Genomic DNA, 22,301 nt, shown 5'->3' on the forward strand with positions numbered 1-22,301 from the left:
TGATGGTTTCCTCTTCTTAGTGATAAAGGTGCAATTTAAAATTTTAATCTGTTTTAAAAGATTGTAGTTAATACCATAAGCTGCAATCCAACCTAGAACCTTTTATAGTTAATTTCATGACTTTGATTTATTTTTAGAAATGTCTATTAAAGCATCACTCTTTTTTGACAGTAATTCAGTTCATACTTATCATTTGATATATTGTCATAGATCTTTGAACCTTTTCTTTGGGAAAATGTAATTAGTGTTAAGGAAACTGCAATTTAATTTTAATTGTTTTGTCAATGGATACATGGTTTTGCATCGTTCTACAACTTATAATTAAATAACGAATGTTGCATTAATATATCAAGAGGAAACATCTTTTATGTATGCAAACAGACAATGCTTTAAAAAAATTTTATATATTTTTAAAATTATTTTTTTTTATCAGTTTGCTTTTATCCTTATTTATGATAACATTTTTACCTTGATAAATGATAAATTGTTTATGTATACAAATGAGACAATGCTTTAAAAAAAATTGTATATTTTTAACATTATTTTTTTATTAGTTTGCTTTTTATCCTTATTTGTGATAATATTTTTACCTTGATAAATGATAAATTGTTTATGTATACAAATGAGGCAATGCTTTAAAAAAAAATTGTATATTAAAAAAAAATTTTTTAGTTTGCTTTTTATCCTTATTTTACTCAATAAACGCCAATAAATGACAAATCATGTTTGTTTTTTTTATAACATTTGCACTTTTGTGCACTCTTTTGCTGCTTGTTATATATATATAATTATTGCAAAATACACAAATTATTAATCCATTTGATATTGGTATTTTTTAGGAATTTTGGCATGTCTTGATTTAGAAATATGTAAATCAGGATATGCCGAAATCCCTAAAAATACCAATAATCTGAAGATATAAATAGTGGGATATATAAAAAAAAAAAAAATGGGACGTACCCATGAGCCATCAGGGTTGACTAGCGGTCACAAGGGGGAGAGAAGCGTCCCACGCTTGTTTGACAGGTAAAACCGACATGACCCCGTTGTTACGGCCCGGTTTCACTTTCGCTATGGGTCGGACGCCATTTTGCCACATGGCCCCCGGATACTCAAGACATGTGTCCCACCTGTAGCCAATATTCCTTTGCTGCTGGGGCAGCTACAGTTACTGTCTGTGAGGAATCATCTTTCGTTGAGGCAAGGAAAAGAACAACTTTGCACAAGGTAAGGAGAATATGAATGCAAAAATATAAATCTGAAAACTTATATATTTAGCTGATCGAGACGTGTTTTTATTTGTTTGTTGTTTTGTCTATGAAAGTTCAATTTTCTCATTACTCCAAACACATTATAATATGCTGAAGCAGACTGTAGAAGTCAAAGTACACTAAAGTATATTTATGCTAAATAGCATTGAAGATATACTCCGATAAAAGTTCACAAATTAAAAACATAAAAACAGTCGTGACTTATAATCGACAAGGCAAGAAGAGCAATAAAAAAGATTTTTAAAAACATGTCTTTTCCCTTCTATAAACTTATCAAGATTAAACCAATTCTTAATTGCTTCATTGTCTTTTAATTGATTTTTATGTGTTTTCATAAATGTCTAGCAGTTGATTTTCAACTTTAATAAATGCATAGAACATACTCATTTTCTTTCTCAAATAACACTAAGGTAAAGGAGTAAGTCAAGTCCATTTGAGACATAAAACAGTAGCTCAGCAATTGTTTAATCAGATAAATGATTCAACCACATACATGTTTCTTGATGGGCTGAAGAGTATATTATTTTTAGGTCAGCTGTTATACTTGAAACTTCTTACAGGTGCAGAAGTATGGGATACTTAGTGCTATAAGATGTACTTTATATTTTTTGCACATTTTTGTAGCATAACATTATTGGCCCAGCATAAAGTAAATGTAAAGTATAGTCTTTCTTTTCTTTCGCATATTTGCCCTCTGATGTTATTAAAATTGAGGGTACAATTCTACATTCCTTTTCTTGAATCTTATGCTCCATTTATGTACTAGATACATGCAAGAATTTTTTATTATTTATTGAATATGTCTTTAATCTTCACAGTTTAACAGCTAAACATCACTTCCAAGGATCACATTAAGTCAGGGAAGAAAAGACACCTTCATTTCGTCACCTTGTTCAAGAGAAACTGAGGCAACAAGGTGAAAATGTCACTGTCGGTGACTGAGTTGTTGTACGGCTCTTTCCTCGATCTGCAGCTCCTCAATCCTGCCTCTCTCATGCTGGCAACAGCAACGGCTGTTACCTCCCTCATATACTTTATGTGCCCTCGTTTGTTGGTGCAGATGTATTTCAGGTGAGTATTGCATCTTAAATTTTTTTTTTTTGGTAATGTAATGGAATCTGTTAGTCACTTGTACCCCTCTTGTTTGTGATATGAGAACTTTCTCTTACATGTTTGAATCTGCAATAAAGATATATTCTTCTGTTAAATCTTGTTTCTTTCTGCATGTGTCAGTATAATCCTATCTGCTTGTGATGCTTTGTCAGTCCACCCTCTAATAAAGTATCTGGTTGAAGACTGCTCAAGCTTTTGTCTTAAGCAACTATTTAACCTGACATTGGGCAGGGTGGCTGTAATGTGGAGTGGAATGCGCCTGAAAAGAGTAATAGACAACAAAGGCTTCACTTTTTTCTATGGTGAGAGAGGGCTCCCCAAGCCAGGTCAAACCAGCATGCTTCTGCTTCATGGTTTTTCAGCTGATCACTTTATGTGGGCATCTATTGTAAAGGTTAGACTTTATCACAACCAAAAGACTCTTCAGAAAATAAAAAGATACTAGAGTTGATCTACATAAATGTTTCATCTCAGTCAGTTTGTCACTGCAGTGGCTTATTTCTTCTCTGACAAGCACATTTTTGCACAACTTTCTTGTATTTGACATTGTATAATTTGTGAACATAAATCTTGTATGACCTTGTAGAAACCTAGGCACTTCCTGTTTCCTTAAGTAAAAAGACAAACCATTATCATGGCATTTTTGAGTGTTTTATTAGCATCCATTGTAACATTAAACAGACTCTGCTTTTATGGCTTCCAATACCATGTGCAATAAAGGGAAGATAAGTATACTTTGGGATATAACACTGTTTTCATGTTGTCTTTGTTCTTATTGCATTTGATGAGTAAAGAAGGAGAAAAGAAATAAAGTCCAAAAGAGGCTTGTCACCATATAATAACGGACTTGTTGTCTGTCCCTAGTATTTGCCATCTGAAATCCATGTCATTGCCCTCGACTTACCTGGGCATGGCTTCACTTCTGATCCACTTGAAGGGGACGACATTGGCTTCAAGGGACAGCTTCAGCGGATAAAGCAGGTTAATATGTTAACATGGTTACTGAATGAGTGAAAGGGGGTAATTTATAGAATGGTAATGTGCTGATGTCAGTGACCCAGGGATGCTGTATCAGCTTCGATGTTCAAGTATATGTACATTGAAAGTTTATACCATGTATACTTTAACAAACTTTGGGTTTATACCTTAGTTTGCATTTTGATAGTTAAGCTTGATTGGTTGTATTCTATTGTATTCTCTGCAGACACAAAGATATTTTTTCTAGATTTCATCTGCTTGTTATCATTGAATAATAACTAATCTATAAATAATTAAAATGCTGTACTTAACATGTTGGACATATATAGTATTTTTTTCAGAAAGAAAACCTTGATGTTTTTTTCTGTTAAAGTAGTCTTTTTTTTTTTTCCCAAATCTTCAGTTTCTAGATCTTGTTGGAATAGACAAGTGCCATGTTACTGGTGTGTCAATGGGGGGAACCCTAGCCGGCCTATTTGCTGCTAGTTTCCAAGATCGTGTCTCTGCTGTGACCATGTGCTGTCCTAGCAGTGAGTAGAGCAAACAACCTAGATTATAGTTATTAATGTTTATTGCAATGAGGGGAACTATTCCAAATTGCGATTTGCACAGTTTTGTTGGATTGTTTTTTTTATTGCTGCATATCTACTAGTGCAAGTTCTTTGTAGAGTCTTCAGTGCTGTCACACACAAATGAGTCTCTGAACTCAGTCACTTGAACTGTTGTCCATCTTTTCAACAAATAATACAATTGCTTTAGAATGCTCAGGTCATGTATTAGCCAATAAGGCCAATAGATTTTCATGAAAATAACAACAGCAAATCCCTATTATGATCAGTTTTTGCTATCTATCGACAAACAACACTTGGCACATACACCTAACAATAGTGAGGACAAAAGCCAGACAGGCAAATAATAGCCAGGGGTCTCTAGTTATCTCTGTATCAATATATACCTCAAATCATGCAATAATCTAAATTCAGTTGAGTTAAACCACCAATACTTGTGAAATACATCAAATTGCTAAATCTTATCTTTTCACCCTCATTCTTAAAGACCTATCTGATTGGTGACACATATCAAGCTCAAAAGACTCACTTCATCTTGCTTATTAATGCCTTGAACAGGAAATTGCTAGGGGAAATAAGAATTTTGAGAAATTAAATGAAAACGATTTCCTTGCCTGTTCAAATCTTCATTTGGACCTAAAACCATGTGTGACGTCAGTACCAGTGGAATCATGGCTAACCACAGCATGGTTGATACAAGTTGCCCAGAAAATAACAAATTTCGAAAGCCCAAGTACAGATACAGAAACCATTGTGGTGTTGAATGCACAGGATAACATAGTGACAGAAGAAGTATGTATACAAAGCATACAGATCAGCTTCATTCGTGTGTGTAAATCTTCACTGTGCCCTCACAGTACTCTGTCGTATGTGAACACGACTTTTCTCCCAAATGTTACCCAGTAATGTATAACTGAACAAGCAAGTGGGCTTACATATTCATAGTTCACCAACTTCATCCACAAGTGCCTGTTGATCAGTAATAGCATTGAAGATGTGAGATGCATGAATACAGTCACTATCACAACACCAGCTGATAAAAGATCCACACAATGCAGGCATGGAAGAGCATGTCCCATGTAGCAGAATAATAACAATAATGCGCAGCACCATGGCCAAGATAGATTGCATTCACTACACAGACCAGCCATGATAAATGAACTGATAGTGGACAGTGATGTACAGAACGTAAAGCAATGGATGAAGATATGAAGGATGCTGTAAACAGTTGGAGCCGTACTTAATGGTTAACATGACAGCAGCATTAGCATAAGTGGTTGTCATTGAACAAAGGCACCAAGGTATTAAAAAATAAAGAAATTCCTTTGCTAACTGAGTTCCAGGAAGTGACACAAGGAAAACTAGGTTCTTTTTTAAGGTATGATTGACTGCTGAACACGGTCACAACAAGTGACATACTCTGCAGGTAATTTGCCATGCAGAGACAGGCAATGTCTGAAACCACAACAGGCATAGTGGTCAGGCAGGCTTTAAAATGGCAATGCCTGATACACGAGAACCACTCATACAGCCAATGCCTTGTTGTCATGAATTTTTTTCCAGTGCTTAACATGCATTCATGTCGTAAGAATTATCAATCAAGCATGATGGTCCTGTTAAACTATTTACTCAAAATTTCATTATGCACCCTACTAAACATTATTAAAATGTAACATCTGTTAATGCATTGTTACTTCTTCATAATAATCATCATAAGTCACAAAAATCTTTACCTCAACAAGGGGAAGTGACAAGTCTTGAGTTAAGATCGGGGTGTAAATATTCTTCACCTTCAATGATTGTAACACCAGTACATATTTTTTTTGCACTCAGTTGGGACAAACAAGATGCTTGCTATAGCACATTCTTGAACTCTTACCATCCTCATTTTTCTTCCATTTGCTCTTTTTAAGCAGAAAATAGGGCTAAAGTAAACTTGCACATGGGTCGATCTGTGACAAATATGGTTCATGTGTTCTAGTGAAAACACCGGAAGATGGACAACTGATTGCTTTGTATCGAGCTGCTACGGCCAGGGGAATAAGTTTGACCCTGGATACTTGTCCCCTCTTGCCACAGACTGCAGCTGATCTTCAAGCGATGCTGCGAGTTGTATGCTACTATCATTCTTTTTGTCCATCCCAGGTACAGGACTTGATTTATTCCAAGAAATATTTAACTACATGAGGTCTATTCTTTTGAGTTGAATTATTTTAGTCTTTTAAAAATGTGGATGAGATGCTATAAGTCACAAGACAGTATGATTGATACAAATTCTTAAATGGGCTAATTGGGGAAATTAATCTTAAATACCAGCTTCCCATTAACTTTCTCCTTCATGTTGTTTCAGATTCTGAAGGAGCTGTAGAACTAAGGAAAGAGCGAAACAACTTCTACCTGCAGTGTAAATTTTCTTGCTTGTATCTTACAATATAAAAGCAAACCTACAAACCAGAAATTAAAGAACTGGTGGAGTGCAAAATGTTTTTCTCGTGGTTGGGTGTAGCACAGTGTTTATTTACCGAGATCTAGGTGTATACACCTCTTCCATTCTCAACATACATGCCTACAACCATCACCATGGACAAAAGAAATTGCATATGGATACAGTCTGAGAGCTGGGACCATATGTTAAGCATATCTGTGAACAATAGTGGCTTGATAAGTTTAACCTCTTTCTGTGCATGGTGATTTTTTTGTAGGTGTTTTAATTGAGAACAGAAGTGTATTCACCTGGATTTGGGGAAAGAAATATTTTATACAGTATCTTCATCTAGTAGTCTTTTTAAGTGTGGTTAGTCTAAAATGTCCTGATAATCCCTATCATGCACACTTAAATGTACATATCTATACATGCATTTGTACATTGGAAGGTAATAAGGACATAGCAGGACTGTTGCTGAAATTATTCTTCCTAAACAGCTGTTAACCATTTATATAGTATGAACTTTTCCCCTAGGCTAAAGAATATTAGTAAAGAAAGTGGTGATTTGTTCCATTATTGTTTTTAAAAAGTGCTTATCGAAATTTTTTTTTATCAGGTATATGCTGTTTTCAAGGATTTTTCACAAGCTTATTGGTTAAAATCTTGCATCCCTTTTTCCTGTCATGCACTGTTTTGCTGTGTTCTAATCCTGACATTTTTTTTTCAGTGCTTCATAAACTTCTTTTAGAGGAGAGTCGTTCAGCTCTGGAGAACCAGCTCGACAAAATTATCTGTCCTTCTCAGGTTGTGTGGGGAGTTGAGGATGAAGTAAGTGCTGGTTAAAAGATTTCTTTTCCATATTTATAAATGCTGAATGGTTGTGGGAAGTTGTTGATTTGGTTACTGACCTCAGTGACATCATTTTAGTCTGCTGTTAATGATTGGCCATTAAATGTTATTTCGTTTCTTTGTCTTTAAGAGTAACCAGAATGCAATTTTTTCCTTTTTTTCTTTCCGTAAATGACTGGATTTATTAAAAAGTGACCAGATAACTCTCTTCTGTTTGTGAGATTACACATTTGAAAAGTAGGCAATACCTTGCTGGTATTTTCAAATGTCTTATGTTGGTTACAGCTTTAACTTTTTCCCATTTTGCAACCTCAGAAGCCTCACAAAAATCACTGGGATGTACGAAAACGAAAGAATAAATAAAGAAAGAAACTGTTGGTACCTTGAGAAATTGTTCTACTATAATTTACTAGCGCAGGGAGTCAAAAATAGTTAACCAGTCGGGTATTTTATTATATCTGAATAAGAGCCAAGTTTGAGACAGTTTTTCAATTATGAATTTGTACTCCAACAACAGAAAATAACCAAATAATAGTAAGTAATATTTTTAATGTATATTCTAATAAAAAGTTCATTGTTTGGCACTTTATGTTTTTTTAATAGTGTCCGAATAATTGTTTTTTGTAATTTCTGCCTTGGGACCTACTTTCATGACAATTACATACAATTATCATCTTTTGTTTGAATTTAGTACAAGAAAACAAAAACTGTATTGCTTTAAAAAAAAGTCACTTAAATGCTTAAAAGAAAGAAGGTTCTTTAAAATGGTGTGTCACTGATAGTTGTCTTTATTGTAGGTTAATATGTATAAATATTGAAACATAATTCTTGCCGCTCATAAAGTTCAGTGACTTTGTTTTCGAACATATTGAATGAGCTAAGTTAAAAATTAGGGGACTATACTGACCTTACACAAACTGGACTTCAGACCATGTTTCGGCAAATCTGGTACTCACCATCACCTCGAGTGTCAATAAAGCCCTCTCTTTTGCCTCCGCCAAGTACACCCTCCTTTTGCCTGGTGCTAGTGACTTAAAACTATTTGAGCTCACCTGACCCTCTTATGCCACCACTAGATGGACTTCAAACCCTTGACCCCATACATGTGTCAGATGATGAAGGAGTGGATTAGATTGACCTCTCACCTCTAGATCCCTTCACCCACAGACCACTCAGCAGCACTCCAGCAAAAGGCCAGAAAGCTACTGTAGAATTCCGTGTGACATTTTACTCAGCAGGGTCCAGAAAAATGCCTCAACAAATTACTTAAAAATAACCTTATAAAACTAGTTGTACTCTAGGAGGAAAAAATTTCACAGGAAATTAATGTTTGTGCAGTTTTATCAACCTGTCAGCAGTTTTGATCTTCGTTTTTTGTCCAACTCATGTTTTCCTTTTAATGTTTCCTTTTGTATCTTCACAATCATTACAATCTTTTGGTCAGATTGATATCTTGATCACTTTTCATTTACCTGTTTTTCAGGTAGTACATGTGTCTGGTGCTGAGGTGCTGCAGAAGAAACTTCCCAACCTACATCATGCCGATCTTATACCATGCTGTGGACATGCTATCAACATGGATCAGCCTAGGCACTTTGCTAAAGTCGTATCACAATTCTGGATGGAGCTGCAAAATAAGCAAGACTGACAGCATAAATATTTGATAGATTCATTTGTTTTCTCACCAGCTCCTGCCATGACCAAAGTGCCTTTCTCCAGATTCTCATTGCCTTTCTCATCTGTCACATTAACCCAGCCACTAAAGGAAATTCATAGACATCATGCCAAAGTGTTGTTTTGCTTTTGCACTATTCCCCACATTTACATATATATATATTTCTTGGTTTTAAAAGATTCTACAGAAATGTTAAAATTGAGGTTGTGTATTTTCTTTATCATCTGTAGTCTATGGCTGCTGAAATTTACAGCTCTGTTTGCATGCTCAAGAGATGTACAAATAATCATTAAAACAAAAACACTTTCTGATAAATTTATTTGGTGGCACAGCTTAAGGGATTTCAAAAAAGGCAGGTCAATTTCATGTTTTCCTATCAATTGCCATTTCTTGTGTGAATGTGAATGCAGTAGTGGGTAGCATGGCTATGTTCATTGAGGTCATTGAAACCTTCAGTATTTTATTGTCTGTACCCACTTGTGAAGACGGCATGTTCAATGCTAGCTGGAATTAGAATGGACACATACTTAGCAAACACTGTTGTGCATTTTCCTAAGAAGTATTACTAATTTTATATGGTATGCATTATCTCAGATTTGTGAAGATGTTTTAAATCCAGTAAATTGCAATACTTAAGACAGCATTTTCTAACACTTGCTCAGGGGGAGTAAACTTTTGAGTTTGCATGGGTAAAATAGTAAAAGATTGCTATTTGAAAAATTCAGTTCTTTAGAATGTACATGAAAAGGGAGGCAATACAAATAGTGAAACGGATGACACATTACACTATACATCAACTACTTTAGTTGTACAAAGGACCCAGCATCTGTGTTGACTCCCCTGAGTAAGTTACGTGCACTTTTATTGCATGCTTATTACCATTTATTTATTTTTTTTTTAACTTCTTTTATTATTATTTTGTCAATATAGTCTCTGACTTCAAGGGGCTGTATAGCTCTTGATAAGGAATCGGCATTCATGATGACGATGATCACTCTTAAACTGTTTGATATAGAAGTGACTGCTCTGGCCATTCACAGTGTGTGTGCATGCAATGTTTTGTCTCACCAGAAGGCTTAAATAAGCAGCTTTTGTTCTTGTACTACATCGTTGTACGTCATCCATCTCCGTCCTATCGTTTACATTTTCACTGAGCCACATCACACTTAAACACAAGCAACAACATACTCTTTAGGTGAGAATGAAATTTTATGTCAGCCAAAGAATTTAAGAGCATATAAATGAGTTGGTGATGTTAAAATTATGTCTGAAGTTGCAACTGATAATCTTTTCAGTATTTCTTTTTCTCAATGTGGCCTCTTACCAGATTGCCATTAATTTTTCACATTTTTATATAAAATATGTAGAATAAAACCACAAATATTACCAGTGATAGAAACTAATAACCATTTGTGTTGCAATATTTTTCCAAAATATGCCTGTGAATATAATGGGTAATGACTGTATAAACTTCTGTTGACTGATTTTCTTCCATGACTGTGCTCTTATCTGTACTTTTCTTTAAAAAAAAAAAACCCACTAAAATATGACCATATTGATATTAACTTTGCAAAGTGAATTATTTGTTTGTTTCTGCTTGCATTTGATATTTTTTTCATTGAAAATTGTTTACTAATAAAAATAGTTGTTCTAGTCAAGTAGTATTTTTGGCATTTGTTGAACTAAGTCAGTAAGAGGTGGATTTTGGCTGTCCCTCCAGCCATTTTGCAGTCAGTTTATACATTTGACCCTTATTTTTAACGTGTAGCAGTTCACGCAATAGCTACAACAGGCAGTAACCTGGCATTGTCTTAACTTCAGTCAATAATCTGGAGAAACTGTTATTTTTTTTTCTCTTTCAGGATCTCATGTCCTTGAAGTTTCTTTGAGAAACGAGATTTTGTAGGATGCAAGAAATATACATGGTGGATGTTTTGGTCATGTCAACAGCATGAAAGTAACTCATTTGAATGAGTTACTTGATATGGCATGAAATCACATCGTTGAATGTTGTCCGTGCACCATTATATATTTATTCAGGTAACTTTCAAGAAGGAAACTGCTTTACTGGCATGCTTTTTACTTCAACCCTTAGGAAGCCTCTGTGGTACAATTTATAGTGGGAGGAATGGCATGACAAGAGTTTGGATCTCTAGTGGACAACCACACAGGTATATATGGAGATGTTCAGCTGCTGAAAATTTTTTTAAACTTGGGTTTTTTTGTGGAGGTGGGGTTGGGGGAGAATAGTCCTTGGTGCGGCTAATGCTTAAATTCAGGCCGGCGGAATTGCAAGTAACTTTTGTATTCCTTATGGCCTTTGGATCTTAGGTAAAGTTCTGTTTTATATTCCTTATTTTGTGAGCGCAGCTAGTTATGGTGATTTGTTTAAATCATAAGTACGATGTAATAATATTTTTTGACTTCTTCATTATCAAGTGAAGGATTCCAATTGGATCTGCAAAATCAATGCATTAGCCTTTATATTCGTTTTCTGATTTGTAAATATTGATTGTCAGATATTTTTTGTTGGCTTTGTGTTATGATGCTTGACTTCAGGCGTGGTTGGACACCCACCCTAAGCAGCGAGAGGAAAAATAAGAGGCAATTGACAGGTTACAATAAACCACACTTTGCACTGTTAACAAGTATTGCAAGGATATGATGCTGTTCTATTCTGCTTGCCAGGCATGACTGCATGGGGTGTAGCCAATCAGAATGCTGGAATGGAGGGGTAGGCTCCCTTTTACCTCCAAATTACTACAAAGAATTGGCATTGTGCTGAGAGTTAAGACGTTTGAATTGTTATCAATGTAGGAAAATTACCCATGTATTGTTTATGAAGATCAAACTTATACAGTGGCAACCACGTTTTTGTCGATGTTGTTTGCATATTGCTTTCACCATCTGCACAGTGTTCTTTTGACATTACCTTGCAAGTCAGGAGTGGCCTTTGTTGCACAAGAGAAGTGTGGTACAATGCTATATTGCAAACGTAATGTTGCACATGTAATCCCTGAAAGCATTGTGAATTGCCCTCGAGAGGAAAGTGTCATTGGGTTTATAATACTGATATCAAATGTTGCCATAAGAAAAGTGGCAGAGAAGCTGTGGTAAGAACAGTCTCTAGTCCTTCCTGTGAAATATACGTGGAAGGAGCAATTAACATAAACCCCTAAAATCTGCAGGGCTACTTAACACAGCTGATCCGTGTCGTTTGGTTGTGGCTTTCTTCATTTAACCAAACCAGGTTGGAAGTGCATGAAGTGGATTTATGATAGGTGCGAAAGCTGTTCAAAAGTCTATGTGGTTTTAGAACCTTGAAGCACAACCCCTTTAGAGGTTTCTATATTTATTTGTGATCATTGAACAGCTAACACACAAAGACAAACCCAAACCCACTGAAGCTTGACAACCATTTGTAAAGCCTGAATCTAGTTTAACATACAATGCATGCTGTTATCAGTGCTACAAATGCTTAATGCTAATTAAGAGCACCATGATTGTATTAGGATTTCTGCCTTACTGTTTGCTCTGGAAACCAAGTTTGAGACATTTAAATGCAGTTTCTTGTGATTTATTAGCACCGGCATTATCATGTTATCTCTTGATTGGATGTAGTGTTTTCAGTACTTATGTCCAGTTTTTCTGTTTTTGTAAACATCTTATTTTCATCGACTTGCTTGCTTAGAAGTTGGTGCACAGCAGTGTTGCATGAAAAAAGTGCTGGTAATAAAAACCTGAATGACTTGTCAGAATCTATGTAGACGTTTATCATGGATGCAAAAATCACAATTTAGGTACTTAATTCATTTCCTTCTATACTTTGTGCAGAACCTTGTTTGTGTTATTATTCAATAATTTCCTGCCTTTCCTTTTGACTTGGTTTTTTTTCCTATTTAAAGTGAATAAACAAAGACAAGAGTCAGAATGGATAATTAACTACAGACAAGCTTTATATATTTTCTGTTTTTGAAAACCATTCATGATCCAATCCATTCACTGAATGCACCTTGCACACACATGCAATCCTATTGAGAGGAAGCATGGAGGATCTGTTTGCTTGTGTACGGGTAACTACACATGACCATGAAAGAAATCAAGTTTTTCCAGCTCCCTAATAAATTCTCAGCAAAATATTTGGCATTGCTCTTTCCCCCACCCCCTTTTAACCCGAACAAAAATGCTCATCCTTTACAGAAAGAATCCTTATTCTCCAAGTAACACTTCCATATGTCCAAAATCATGTATTTTGTATAAAAAATTCAAAAGATTCGTTAGATTTTCCCATTAAAATGCAGAGAAATCATTGGGGTGACCATCTCTGGTGCACCCTTTTCAATGACTGCATATTTTTTGGGACTTGGCAAAGAATGTCCTTCAACTAACCTATATCAATGGCACCATGTAAAAAATGTGTTGTTTCCCCGTCCAGATTGATACAGATTCATGGTCACACCAATGTTGTCTCCCAAACAGTCGGTTGGTCTGGTGACGGAGCGGTGAGCAGACAATACCTACACCAAGGATTATTAGTTCAAATGTCGCTCACTACACACATAATGTCTCCCTACATATTCACCTTGATACAAGACTGGTATATTTTTGCTATAGAGATAGCTGTCGGCTCTGTCCCAAGAATGCCACCGTCCATCAAAACGTCTTATCCTCATCTTCGCATTACTCCTAAGCCCTTTTGACGTTGCATGCCGGGAGTCTGACCTTTTGACCTAACGACGTACTACGGGAATTCGCGAGACATAAAAATAAATAAAAATTTGTGAAGCGCATGCTCACTCCTTATTGCAAGAGGCCGAGAGTGAGTTCGGCATACAGACATCAGTCCATAAATACAACATGTGACCCTAACGAATTGAGATAAAAGTCTCTGCCCTAATGAACCTCCCTATTGGTCACAGTAGACACGTGTTTCCTCATTGGCTTGATATCGAGGCACCATGTCAGTTACACAGTAAACTGTAAAAAAATAAGAAGAAAGACTGGGTAGAAAGCAGACTGCCATGCAGAGAAAAAAACAGAAAAAAAGAAGAAAACTGGAAAAGGGCGATGGCCAGGTCGAAGCACGCACGAAAGCTGCGACATACGCTGACAGAAATACAGAGATAGGAAAGCGAAGGAGAATTGGAAAACGGACGTCATTTTCTGAGTCCTCTAGCGACGAAGCTATAACGGGTAAGGGGCCCATTGAAAATTTTTGGACGACAATGGATCAAGTCAATCAAATTTTACGACATGCCGTATGTGGCATTTGTGGAAACTACCCCTTACAGTTATGGCCAGACTATGAAGGAAACGAGCTCCTGTTATGTGAGTCATGTCAATATACACGTCGTCAAACACAACGAGTAACCAGCTAGTGGCAGTGAAGTTGTAACAGGAAATAACCAAATAATAGTAAGTAATATTTTTAAAGTTTAATGTATATTCTAATAAAAAGTTCATTGTTTGGCACTTTTTGTTTTTTTAATAGTGTCCAAATAATTGTTTTTTGTCATTTCTGCCTTGGGACCTACTTTCATGACAATTACATACAATACAATTATCATCTTTTGTTTGAATTTAGTACAAGAAAACTTTGTTTCAATTAAGTTTGTGTTGATAGGTTGTTTGTTGATAGAACAAAGAAAGATGTTTTGTTGTTAGTTCGAAAAAGGAAAGAGTGTGGCAGTGTTTTGGATGTGTTTAGTATGACTGGGGTTTTTTCCTCCTTGACGGGAGCGGGGAGAAGGAATAGTCTCCTCTGTCAGTGCGTCCGGAGCGGACGGTTTTTGTTTGTAACCAGTCTTGACAGACTTGGTGTTGGTGTATTTCTGGGTACAAATCCTGAACAGATTTGTATTGTACTGTACAAGTCCTGACCAGACTTGGGAGTTACCAGATTTGTTTGTGTCTTTGTATAACATTGAACCTGTTGAGGTGAGTGTATATCTTTGATGATTTTTTTTGTGAGCCTGGGGCTAATGTTGAAGAATGGGGAAATTTCTGATGAGTGTGATATATTAGTGTATAGTTTATGAAAATGGTTTAAAATAGTTGAGAGTTGAACTTGCATTTGGCTAAAGATTGGTTCTGTTTTTTCTCTCCAGGTTTTTTCTTTTGGATTTCTTTTGGTGTTTTGTGTTTTTCTCTTCTGTTTGTTCTATTCTTCGTATGCCACCTGGGGTTACTGACCAGCGCTGAGTTGGATAGAACTTCAAGAAGTGAAAACTCTGTGTTACTTTTTTTCACGTGGATGTTTAGTGTAATGTTAGAAGTGGAAACATTGTGGATTTTGTGCTGTTCAAGTGGAGACTTTGTGACATCAGTCCATAAATACATGTGACCCTAACGAATTGAGACAAGAAGTCTCTGCCCTAATGAACCTCCCTATTGGTCACAGGTAGACACGTGTTTCCTCATTGGCTTGATATCGAGGCCACCTGTCATTTACTGCAAATCTGTAGTTAAAACGTAAACAATGAAGAAAGCTGGTCGAAAGCAGACTGCCCAAGAAGAAAACTGGAAAAGGGGCGAGGGCCAAATCAAGGCAAGCGACGAAAGCTGCGAACGCACGCTGGGAGAAATATAGAGAAAAGAAAGCAAGGGAGAAACTGGAAAACGCTACCGGGACGTCATTTTCGAAGTCGTCTAGCGACGAAACTATCATTGGTAAGGGACCCAAGGAAAAGTTTGTAATGAATATGGACGAAGTAAATGAACTATTACAACATGCTGTTTGTGACGTTTGCCGAAACTGCCCCTTACAGCTATGGCCAGATTATGAAGGAAACGTGTTCCTTATATGTGGTTCGTGTGAATATAGACATATCGTCAAACAAAAAGGAGAAACCAGCTATATTGGCAGTGAACTGCTGAACAGGAAATAACCAAATAATAGTAAGTAATATTTTTAAAGTTTAATGTATATTCTAATAAACATCAGTCCATAAATACATGTGACCCTAACGAATTGAGATAAGAAGTCTCTGCCCTAATGAACCTCCCTATTGGTCACAGGTAGACACGTGTTTCCTCATTGGCTTGATATCAAGGCCACCAGTGTCAGTTACAGCAGTAAACTGTAAAAAAATGAAGAAAGCTGGTAGAAAGCAGACTGCCCATGCAGAGAAAAAAAACAGAAAAAAAGAAGAAAACTGGAAAAGGGGCGATGGCCAGGTCGAAGCACGCAACGAAAGCTGCGAACATACGCTGACAGAAATACAGAGATAGGAAAGCGAAGGAGAAATTGGAAAACGGGACGTCATTTTCTGAGTCCTCTAGCGACGAAGCTATAACGGGTAAGGGGCCCATTGAAAATTTTTGGACGACAATGGATCAAGTCAATCAAATTTTACGACATGCCGTATGTGGCATTTGTGGAAACTACCCCTTACAGTTATGGCCAGACTATGAAGGAAACGAGCTCCTGTTATGTGAGTCATGTCAATATACACGTCGTCAAACACAACGAGTAACCAGCTAGTGGCAGTGAAGTTGTAACAGGAAATAACCAAATAATAGTAAGTAATATTTTTAAAGTTTAATGTATATTCTAATAAAAAGTTCATTGTTTGGCACTTTTTGTTTTTTTAATAGTGTCCAAATAATTGTTTTTTGTCATTTCTGCCTTGGGACCTACTTTCATGACAATTACATACAATACAATTATCATCTTTTGTTTGAATTTAGTACAAGAAAACTTTGTTTCAATTAAGTTTGTGTTGATAGGTTGTTTTGTTGATAGAACAAAAGAAAGATTGTTTTGTTGTTAGTTCGAACAAAGGAAAGAGTGCGGCAGTGTTTTGGATGTGTTTAGTATGACTGGGGTTTTTTCCTCCTTGACGGGAGCGGGGAGAAGGAATAGTCTCCTCTGTCAGTGCGTCCGGAGCGGACGGTTTTTGTTTGCGACCAGTCTTGACGGACTTGGTGTTGTTGTACAAATCCTGACCAGATTTGTATTGTGTTGTACAAGTCCTGAACCGACTTGAAGTTACCAGACTTGTTTGTATTTTTGTTAGCATTGAACCTGTTGAGGTGAGTGTGAATCTTTGTTGATTTTTCAGTGAGTGTGTATTTCTGATGGTTTTTGGTAAGCCTATGTTTAATGTTGAAGAATGGGAAATTTCTGATGAGTGTGATATATTTGTGTATACATCATGAACATGGTTTGAAATAGTTGAGAATGAATTTGTATTTATCTAAAAAATGGTTTTGTTTTTTCTCTCCAGGTTTTTCTTTTGTGTTTTATTTTACTTTTGGTTGATTGTTCTTCGTCTACTCGTCTTATCCGCCTGGGGTTCCTGACCAGTGCTGAGTTGGATATAACTTTAAGAAGTGGAAACTTTGTGTACTTTTCATGTGGATATATGGTGTATGCTAGAAGCGGAAACGCTGTGCTGTTTCAAGTGAGACTTTGAGAGGAACTGTGCAAGAAGAGTGAATACTTTTGAAACTTTGGAAGAAACGTGTTTTCGAACTGTGGGGTTGGGAAATTAGGAATTGTTTTGTGTTGTGTTTCTCTTTTAATTTTTAAATTATATTATATTTTTGAATTGTTGTCTGTGTTTTGATTTACTTATGTTCCTTGTCTGAAAGGCACTGTAGAGTGCAGGTGACAACCACAATGGCTGAATGCATACAATGTGATGGCGACATGTATTCAGCAGGTTTGGGCAAATAATGCACTTGCTTACAAAAGATATTTCCATCAAGTTCCGTGAAGGGTATCCTACATACCTCAGTACCAGACACAGTGTAGATCACACTTGTTTCCTCACACATGGTCACTGCACCAGAAGCTTGCAAACATTCATCTATACACGTCAAGACCTGATCTGAAAATTTGCTCCTTGCATCATGCCACTGGTTTTTCACCAAGTCAAATTCAAAAAATCTTGTTTCTGTGACTAGGGTGGCATCACGGCGATTTTCAACAGGTTCATATGCCAAACAAAATAAATGACCATGAAGGGTAAGGGCTACTGCTCCTGAACTTTTCATCGGAAAATCCGCTAGAGAAGACCAGGAATTGGAACGAGGATCTATCTTCTCTACACCTTGTAGTCTTGGGTTCTTGGGCCTGAAATGTAAAGGGTCAGATTAAGCTTAGATTTTTATCCTCATGATTGCAACTCCACACACCGCCCTTTATATACAGTAGAGAACAAAGAAAATCACAGATTTCAGGCAAAAGCAACCTTTGTATTACTTAAAAATAAGTGCTTAGTGATATATTTACCTTCATAATATTTTTATTATAAAATGTGCCACCTTCTAGGGATAATTAATTCCTTAGGTGGGAAGTCTCTACTGGGTTCACCAGACTCACCCTGTCCGGGGTTGCAAGAACCCTCCTATAACAATCATCATGGCCTGTGTACTTCGCTGCATCTTTAGCTGACTTTCCACAACCTCTTTCAAAACTGGAAACAGAAGAAATCTTTTACTCTCATAAAACCACTTATGCCCAAGCCAACATGTAGTCAGACTAATTTTGATTTAAAAAGAAAAAACACTAAATCATTTGCAAAGTTGCTGAAGCAACTGCTGCCCCAACCTCACCCAGTGTGTACGAGCAAACACCACCACCAAAGGCACCAGACTGTGCAAGAAAGAAGAGGAAGGTAGAGAAATTAGACACCACCAAGCCAGTTTCACGGGATGTGGAGCTTCTAGAACAACTGCATACGTCCAGGGAGAGGTTCATGGAGAAAGCAATGGTGGAGCCAAGACAGGCTACCCAGAATGAGTTGTTTTATCAAATGGTAGCTCGTACAACGGAAAACTTTCCTGAAGACATTCGATATCAAATGGAATTGGATGTACATTTAATGATGCATGAGATTAGAGTGAAATTACAGAATACCACTTTATTAGAAAAATAAACATCAAGTATCCCAACTTGTCTTCTGCCATTATGTATTGTTCCGCAACATACCAGCATGAGTCATTTATAATGGAAACTCATTTTTGTGTTTATTTACTGATAACTTGGAAGTGAATAATATAATACTGATTGTCTACTTAGCCTGATGTCTGTGTCAAAGAGACACACACAGAGTCCCTGCCAAGCTACTCGGATGTTACCTGTAGCAAACTGAGACTCTATTTTGGACTTGTGCTTCACCTTGACCCAACGGATAGCATCATGGACCTCTCTATGTACCAATTTTCTGTTGTGGCCAGAACCCGTGAAAAACACGTTTCTTTTTGTTAAGCACTGTTTTTAGGCCCTTGGTCACCCAAGGTTTGTTGTTTTTTGATCAACAACATACAAAGCATGACATCTCCAGCAAAGAACAAATTCTATATTGTTCACAGTTTCACATCAACTTACCAAGTAACTTATCTGATCAGTTGGATATCGTCATGCTATTATAAATAAAGTGCGAAAGAAAAAGAACTACAGTAAGGTAATTGTGCATTTTATATCTGAGAATAACTTCTCTGGTAATGTAAACATATACAGATTGCAAGCATGCATTCTGAAAAATAAATGCTGATTTCAAACTAAAAAATTGCACTATAGCTACTCAATAGGCACTATGAATTATGTAAATTTACAATGCAGCAACAAAGCCGAACTATTTTGTCTATGACTGGATTATCATCACCAGGCTTTGTTGCCATCAGGGGTCAATAGGCCATTTCAGACTGCAAAATTCCAAACTTTCTGCGAACAAAGCCTATAACTCTCTCAACATGAATTTGTACAGAGGCTATTTTTCTCAATTTTCCACTTGTAGTGGGTGTAGTTGCTTTTCCATGGGTAAAATCTGGAATTATTAATTTAGCTTGATAAAAAAGAAAACTTCATCTTCAATGCTGAAACCTCTGTCGGTCATAATTACATCACCTGGTAACAAGTTGGACATAACAAAGAAGTATTTTCAATGATGTGTTTGTCTGAAGCTCCTGCCAAAATGCATCTGAAATGTAGCTGATTGAACCTTGTGGTGTGATCCCAATCAGATATTTGGCAGAATTATATTTTTTTATGGTTGGAATAAACTTGGATCTGCATTGGTTTGGCCTGAGGGTTTCTGTGCTTCAAGTTCAAAACAGTCAACAATAACAGCAACTTTATCTTTCAAGTTTTCTCTAAAGCACATTGGCATAGACAGTTTTCAGAGCTTCTCTTGAAGGCCAGTGCAACAAAAAAGACAACCGTGCACAAGTACATCAAGAGTTCTATGAAACTCCCTTTGCACAGTTGACACGGATACTTTCAGCTGATATCCTATATCATGGAATTGGTAGTTCAGCCTGATCTTAATTAAACACAGCAAAACTCTTGCTCTTTGGACAGTGGACTGTGTTTGATTAGACATGTATGGCTCTACCATTCTGAAAATAAGGTCCATTACTGCACATGAAGAAGTCCTGTGTAGAATGGAAACTTTAGCTTCATCTTCAACATACACCTGTCTTTCATAAATAGAACAATGTTGTCTGTTTTTAACTGAATCAGAAGTCTGGTCTCAGAGTCCTGCATGATTGCATCTATATTTAGTCCAGTCAAATCTGTTTGAGTGTTCTGATCATTTGAACATGAATCTTCTATGCACATGTAAACTTTCTTCGAAGCACTTGACCAACAAAATCACTTTCACACAATTTTTCTTCCTGGCTTGTCTCACTGCTGATTGATTTTCGCTTCTTTGCTTGCAGTAGGTGAGTAGGGACAGATGATATTACTTCTTTTGCGACACACAAGCCTCAAATAACCTGTTTTTTCGAAGTCTCAGCTTCTGAGCAAGTACTTGATCGCTCATGTCCAAGTGTAGAGTGGAGAAGCCAGGAAGGGCTTTCCGGAAATTCACATAGGTTGGCTTTCCTAGACACAAGAATAAAACAACCCATGAATTACATCTTTACGACATTGGCTACAAAAAAAATAATCAGCACTAAAACAAAATAAACCAAATACACGTTAAAAAGAAAAATAACGAAATAGAAAATAACATTTTTTTATGTCCTCTCTCTCTATAGCTATAGTTTATTAGTCGTGGTCATGCATAATGAAAGTCTTGTTTTGATGTTCACTCAAATCACGTGAACGGTCACCAACCTACACTGAAGAACGAAATCATTTATCGCAATGTGTACAACATGCAGAACAACGTTAAATACTTTAGCAACTTTGGAAAGCGTCTGGTTTCTTACCGCCAACAAAAGTGAATTTTCGAACGCAATAAGTATTTTGTTCCACTTCTCTTCTGTTGTAATATCCTTTCGGTCCGTCGTTCTTCTGTATTCTTGTTTCGTCACCTTGGTTCAAAATAATTTTGGGTATCTTATGAAAAGATACATCTAGAGGAACATTTGGTTTACTGCAGGGCTTGTTTCCGCATCCTTTTATACCGCAGACGACCATGATAACCGATCAGTTGCTAGCAAGCTTCTGTAACCGCTGCTTTAGTAGGGTAAACAAAATGGCCGCTGAATCAGCGCGCCAAAAACTGATGACGTCACGTGAAAACGTGGTGCAGCTCGATGAAATTCATACACAATTGCATGCACAAAACTATTCATGTCTCATTCATAACCGTTGAATACCGTTGAGGTTGGACGTACTTCCGGAAGAGCAGCGCGAAAATGGAAATTTATGAGACGTTTGGATATCAACAATATTACGGTAAGTGTATTGCTTGTGTGCACAATCTGTGTATCTATAAGAACACAAAATATTTGCTTTCACTAGTCTGAAATCTTGCGTATGAAATAATAAATGATATGAATCGCATTTAAACTTCTAGATCTAGGAAATCATGAAGTGTCGCATATATGCTTCACCTCTGTCTCTCTCTTTATGTAAATCCCTGGTATTTCGTGTGCTTTCAGGATGTGATTGCTTGCTACATATGCAGAAAGTGGTAGTACTGTACCTATCGGCAGTGACAGTCAAGTAAATAGACCAAAACCGTGTATATGTTATAGGATAATAGTTCGTTGATATCGTATTTTTAGAGTAAAATAACTTAATGCAGTGCAATATTTTATCATTGCATGACACAGCCCCAGGATTAACTTTTAATCACATAGACATTTGCTACTCCAGTCCTGCAGTCAGTCTCATGTTTAACAAATAATTTTAGATGACACGTTTATTACGTTTATTTTGAACATCAATGATCACAAATGAAAGTGAGTTTATGAGTTTATGCATGCGGAAATATAATTTTTAAATGGTAAAATTATATATATTCAACAAAAAGACAAATAAATTTGAATAAAAGATAATATTTCAATAAGGCATTTGATTGATTGTAATATGCTTGATCAGAAAGTAATTCTTTGAACACATAAGTCACTAAAATATCAACCTCTGTTTATCTTCATTCCAGGACAAATTACAAATCAGTGATGTTTGCCAGTCCTGGCAAATTGATAAGTGCTTGACATCAATGACAGAACTTTCT

At 36.5% G+C, this 22,301-nt stretch overlaps 2 protein-coding genes and 1 long non-coding RNA gene across 3 annotated transcripts; 2 read left to right on the plus strand and 1 right to left on the minus strand.

The window, feature by feature from the left end:
* Nucleotides 1-1,159: 1,159 nt before the first annotated feature.
* On the plus strand, nucleotides 1,160-12,638 carry LOC112572983 (monoacylglycerol lipase ABHD6-like). Its single transcript, XM_025253012.1, has 9 exons — nucleotides 1,160-1,227; nucleotides 2,090-2,342; nucleotides 2,616-2,778; nucleotides 3,249-3,365; nucleotides 3,766-3,892; nucleotides 5,913-6,076; nucleotides 6,248-6,335; nucleotides 7,084-7,184; nucleotides 8,689-12,638. Exons 2-9 carry the CDS (start codon nucleotides 2,194-2,196, stop codon nucleotides 8,851-8,853), a joined length of 1,074 nt encoding a protein of 357 aa, XP_025108797.1. The 5' UTR covers nucleotides 1,160-1,227; nucleotides 2,090-2,193; the 3' UTR covers nucleotides 8,854-12,638.
* A 2,587-nt stretch (nucleotides 12,639-15,225) lies between these two features.
* On the plus strand, nucleotides 15,226-16,009 carry LOC112571871. The gene is made up of 2 exons (XR_003100901.1): nucleotides 15,226-15,777; nucleotides 15,898-16,009. It is a non-coding gene; the product is annotated as an uncharacterized LOC112571871 (long non-coding RNA).
* Nucleotides 16,010-17,108: 1,099 nt separating this feature from the next.
* LOC112571866 lies at nucleotides 17,109-19,159 on the minus strand. The gene is made up of 2 exons (XM_025251211.1): nucleotides 18,209-19,159; nucleotides 17,109-17,959 (listed from the first exon to the last, which is right to left on the minus strand). Exons 1-2 carry the CDS (start codon nucleotides 18,268-18,270, stop codon nucleotides 17,452-17,454), a joined length of 570 nt encoding a protein of 189 aa, XP_025106996.1. The 5' UTR covers nucleotides 18,271-19,159; the 3' UTR covers nucleotides 17,109-17,451.
* Nucleotides 19,160-22,301: the final 3,142 nt, after the last annotated feature.

The sequence above is a fragment of the Pomacea canaliculata genome, linkage group LG9 (genome assembly GCF_003073045.1).
Source record: "Pomacea canaliculata isolate SZHN2017 linkage group LG9, ASM307304v1, whole genome shotgun sequence".
In the NCBI taxonomy this organism is placed as follows: Eukaryota; Metazoa; Mollusca; class Gastropoda; order Architaenioglossa; family Ampullariidae; genus Pomacea; species Pomacea canaliculata.

Excerpts from the sequence above, each read along its gene's own strand:
- LOC112572983 (XM_025253012.1), top strand. The coding sequence starts at position 2,194 with ATGTCACTGTCGGTGACTGAGTTGTTGTACGGCTCTTTCCTCGATCTG. Across the intron at positions 2,343-2,615 it reads TTGGTGCAGATGTATTTCAG|GGTGGCTGTAATGTGGAGTG; the intron begins GTGAGTATTGCA and ends GACATTGGGCAG. Across the intron at positions 3,893-5,912 it reads GACCATGTGCTGTCCTAGCA|TGAAAACACCGGAAGATGGA; the intron begins GTGAGTAGAGCA and ends CATGTGTTCTAG.
- LOC112571866 (XM_025251211.1), bottom strand. The coding sequence starts at position 18,270 with ATGCAGCGAAGTACACAGGCCATGATGATTGTTATAGGAGGGTTCTTG. Across the intron at positions 17,960-18,208 it reads TTCTTGCAACCCCGGACAGG|GCCCAAGAACCCAAGACTAC; the intron begins GTGAGTCTGGTG and ends TTTACATTTCAG.